Here is a 3,279-nt window from a genome sequence, read left to right on the forward strand (position 1 = left end):
TGCAGCTATAATATACTCATATACATAAAATAAATTAATTTTTTAAAAAAAATTAAAACTTTTTTTTAAAAAAAGTAAATAAACAAATGAATTTTAGAGATGAGATTCTGGCCGGATATGATGACACATTCCTTTAATCCCAGCACTTGGGAGACAGAGGCAGGTGGCCTCAACTTGTGAGTTTGAGGCCAGCCTGGTCTACAGATTGAATCCAGGAGAGCCATGGATCTGTTACACAGAAAAACCTTGTCCCGAAAAACAGACAAACAGAAGAGATTCTGAGCGACCAACGATAGAGAAGCACATAGCTGCCAACAGTGAGAAAACGTTGTGTACTAAGGACACCTGTGTGCTGCCCCAACCTACCTCAGTCGTCTCTAGATGAGGAGGTGAAGGGCCACCCACTTAGATCCAGCAGTGGGCACACTGTCCCTCCTTGCACACACACCAGCTGTTCCCACCCAGAGGGTGCAGCACCACAGCTCACAGGGAGGGCTCTGACTAACCAGGTGCTGCAAATATTGACCTTGCATCTTGAGCACCAGCTGGTGCCTCTTAGGGACGGACATCAGAGGTGTGTGCTGCTTTGGGTAAGTAGCCCTGCTACCTAGGGCCCAGATATCACACATTGCCTGAGAACTTATGTTAACATCCAGCTAGCCCTATAGTGCTCCCTCAGCTCTGGCAGGCCCAAGGCCTCAGAGTAAGGCTAGTTGGCCTCCCGGTACATCACACGCATCTTGTTACCCCATCACCTCCCACCCTGGCTAGTTTGCCTTTGTGCTCTGATGGGGCAAGTGGCCAGAGATTTATGCTTGGGTTAGAGCTCTAATCCTGCTCACAAGTCGTAGCTGAGAGACTTTCTCTCCCTATGTCTCTAAACTCAGCGGAACTCAGAGCTTCCGAAAGGCCAGAAGGGTGTGGCCAGATACACTGGGGACCATGTATGTGCGTTTAGCCAGCACATTACCAGAAAGCCTCCTATAAAAAATAAATGGGCTTACATGTGATTGGCTCTTCCCTTCCACCCTCTTCAGACTCAGCATTCCCTTTCTCTCCCCCCATCCCTCTCTCTATCCGCCCCCTACCCCTGTTTCTCTTTCTCCTCCACACCCTACTCACCCCTGGCCGTTTCCACACAAAGGGGACCTGGGGCCTCTCGCTGTAGAACAGGGAGACATTGCTGGCAGGGAAATCAGCATCCTCAAACAAGGTGCCAGACTGCAGGCAGCCCTGCCTCAGCTGCTCAAAGCTCTGACCTGAGGAGTGGATAGTCCTGGCATCCCTGGGGACTGGCTGTGGCTGTGGCCTCAGGGACCGATGCAGGTAAGGCATGACAGCTTCCCCGCAGCTTAGAGGAAAAAAGATGTGAGAGGCAAGATGAGAGTAGCCAGCAAAGAGGTCCCAGCCCTGGCCTCCACCCGCTCCCTGGGCACCTCCCTGTGAAATGAGATAGGGCCCTCCCGGATGGCAAATACTGAGTTAGACCTGTGCCCATTCAGGGTTCCAAGGAACCGGAGTCACTTCTAGAGCATAGCTGAATCTGATCAGAGGGGGGAGGTACCTCTGTTGATGCACAGTAGAGTCCCTGAAGGACAGGCAGGGTCACTTCGAAGGGAAGGATAGCAAGCAACCAAATTGGTTCAGGAGATAGTAGTGAGGTCTAGAGTCAGCAGAGCTTTGTACTTGGAGGGAGCTGGGTGTGTCGCAATGTGACATTGCAGGCAGAGCTCCCTGGGATCTTTAAGCCCAACCCCATGCTAACTTACATTAGGGCTCAGCACTCCCTCCTGTGACAGGCCTTTACATCCGTGGGCCACGCCGTCTATGTTCCAGCCACTCGCTCGCTTGCTTGACTGTCACAGTTGCCAAAGTAACTGTGTGGACACCAAGATGAGGTTACATCCCCACCAAGCCTTCCCTACAGACTGGGAGATTGGCTCCAGTGGGAAAGAGTTTATTGTATTCCCATGAGGACCTGGGTTTGAGCTTCCAGGATCTGCAGAAAAAGCTGGACATAGTGGTATTCATTTATAGTCCCAGCGCTGTGGAGGTAGAGAGAGGCAGATCTCTTTGAGCTGGCTCTAGGCCAATGAGAGACGCTGCCTCAAACAAATGAGGTAGCCAGGCTGTGGTGGCACATGGCTTTAATCCCAACACTCTGGCAGAAGGAGGCAGATCTCTGGGAGTTCCAGGCCAGCCTGGTCTACAAAATGAGTTCCAGGAAAGCCAAGGCTATTACACAGATAAACCTTATCTCCAAAATAAATAAATAAATAAATAAATAAACAAACACCCCCCCACACACCCAAGCAAAAACCAAAAAGAACACTGTATGAGAACTGGAGAGGTGGCTCAGCAGTTAAGAGGACTGAGTGTTCTTCCAGGGGATCCTATTTCAATTCTCAGGTAAGCTCAAAGGACAGCTTTAAGTCCCCCTCCAGCCCTCACAACATCCTTCTCCACATCAAACTCCCCGTCAGGAGCCTGCAGGCTCTCAGTGGCTTGAGCAAAGAAATAGACTTAGGCGTTGTTGGTGCAACCTGTCTTCCTGGAGCCAGGACAATGGTACCTGAGCAGCTGTCAGAGAGTCTGCAGCAGGGTTTCCAGGTCTAAGGTAGCCACTGGGAAATGCCAACTGGGTAGCTGGTTGAGATGGAGGTGACCTCTAACTTCATAGTGTCCTCAAGGGACCCCATCAAACCAATTTGCAAGAAATAGAGCTGAGACTATAGTTCCATTGGCAGAGCATTTGTCTAGCACTCGGGACACTTTACGGTTGATTCTCAACACCACAGAAACAGGCGTGGTGGTGCATGCCTGTGATGTCAGCACTCAGATGGTGGAGGCAGCAGAAGCAGAAGTTTAAAGTCATCCTTAGCTGCAATACCCCGGGATAGAGACTTTGTAGAAAGTGTGGCCAGGGAGGAAGGCATGAAGTAAAAAAGAAATGAGAGAAAGAAGAAAAAGAAATTGTGTAACTCCTCCCCATCTGAACTTCATGGTCAGGTTTTCCAGAACAAAGAGTCCCTCGGGAGCCTTCTGTTTCCACACACCGAGGATGATATTTTGGTGAGCCTTACTGAGCTGCAGCCAATGAGACAGCCTTCAGGGTGCCGGAAGACAAAAATGTATTGCTGAGTATGGAAACCTGCCTCGTCATAGCCAAGGGCTGCCAGTGGGATGACCTTCCGTGAGAATACACCACATTGAAACGGGGCCTGAAACGGGGCTGTGCCGTAGGACCAGATTGGAGTGGGGCAAGGAGGTGGTCACAGA

General features: G+C 50.5%; 1 protein-coding gene across 1 annotated transcript in view; it reads right to left on the bottom strand.

Annotated features, from left to right (window-relative positions):
- The window catches only part of Capn9 (calpain 9), a 38,438-nt gene extending 37,103 nt beyond the window's left edge, over positions 1-1,335 (bottom strand). The window contains exon 1 of the mRNA XM_021169331.2: positions 1,123-1,335. Within this exon, the coding sequence (XP_021024990.1) occupies positions 1,123-1,335 (213 nt within the window). The remainder of the gene's footprint in view (positions 1-1,122) is intronic.
- Between the last annotated feature and the right edge of the window lie 1,944 nt (positions 1,336-3,279).

This window comes from Mus caroli, unplaced genomic scaffold (assembly GCF_978045245.1).
Source record: "Mus caroli unplaced genomic scaffold, Mus_caroli_1 scaffold_10, whole genome shotgun sequence".
Classification (NCBI taxonomy): domain Eukaryota; kingdom Metazoa; phylum Chordata; class Mammalia; order Rodentia; family Muridae; genus Mus; species Mus caroli.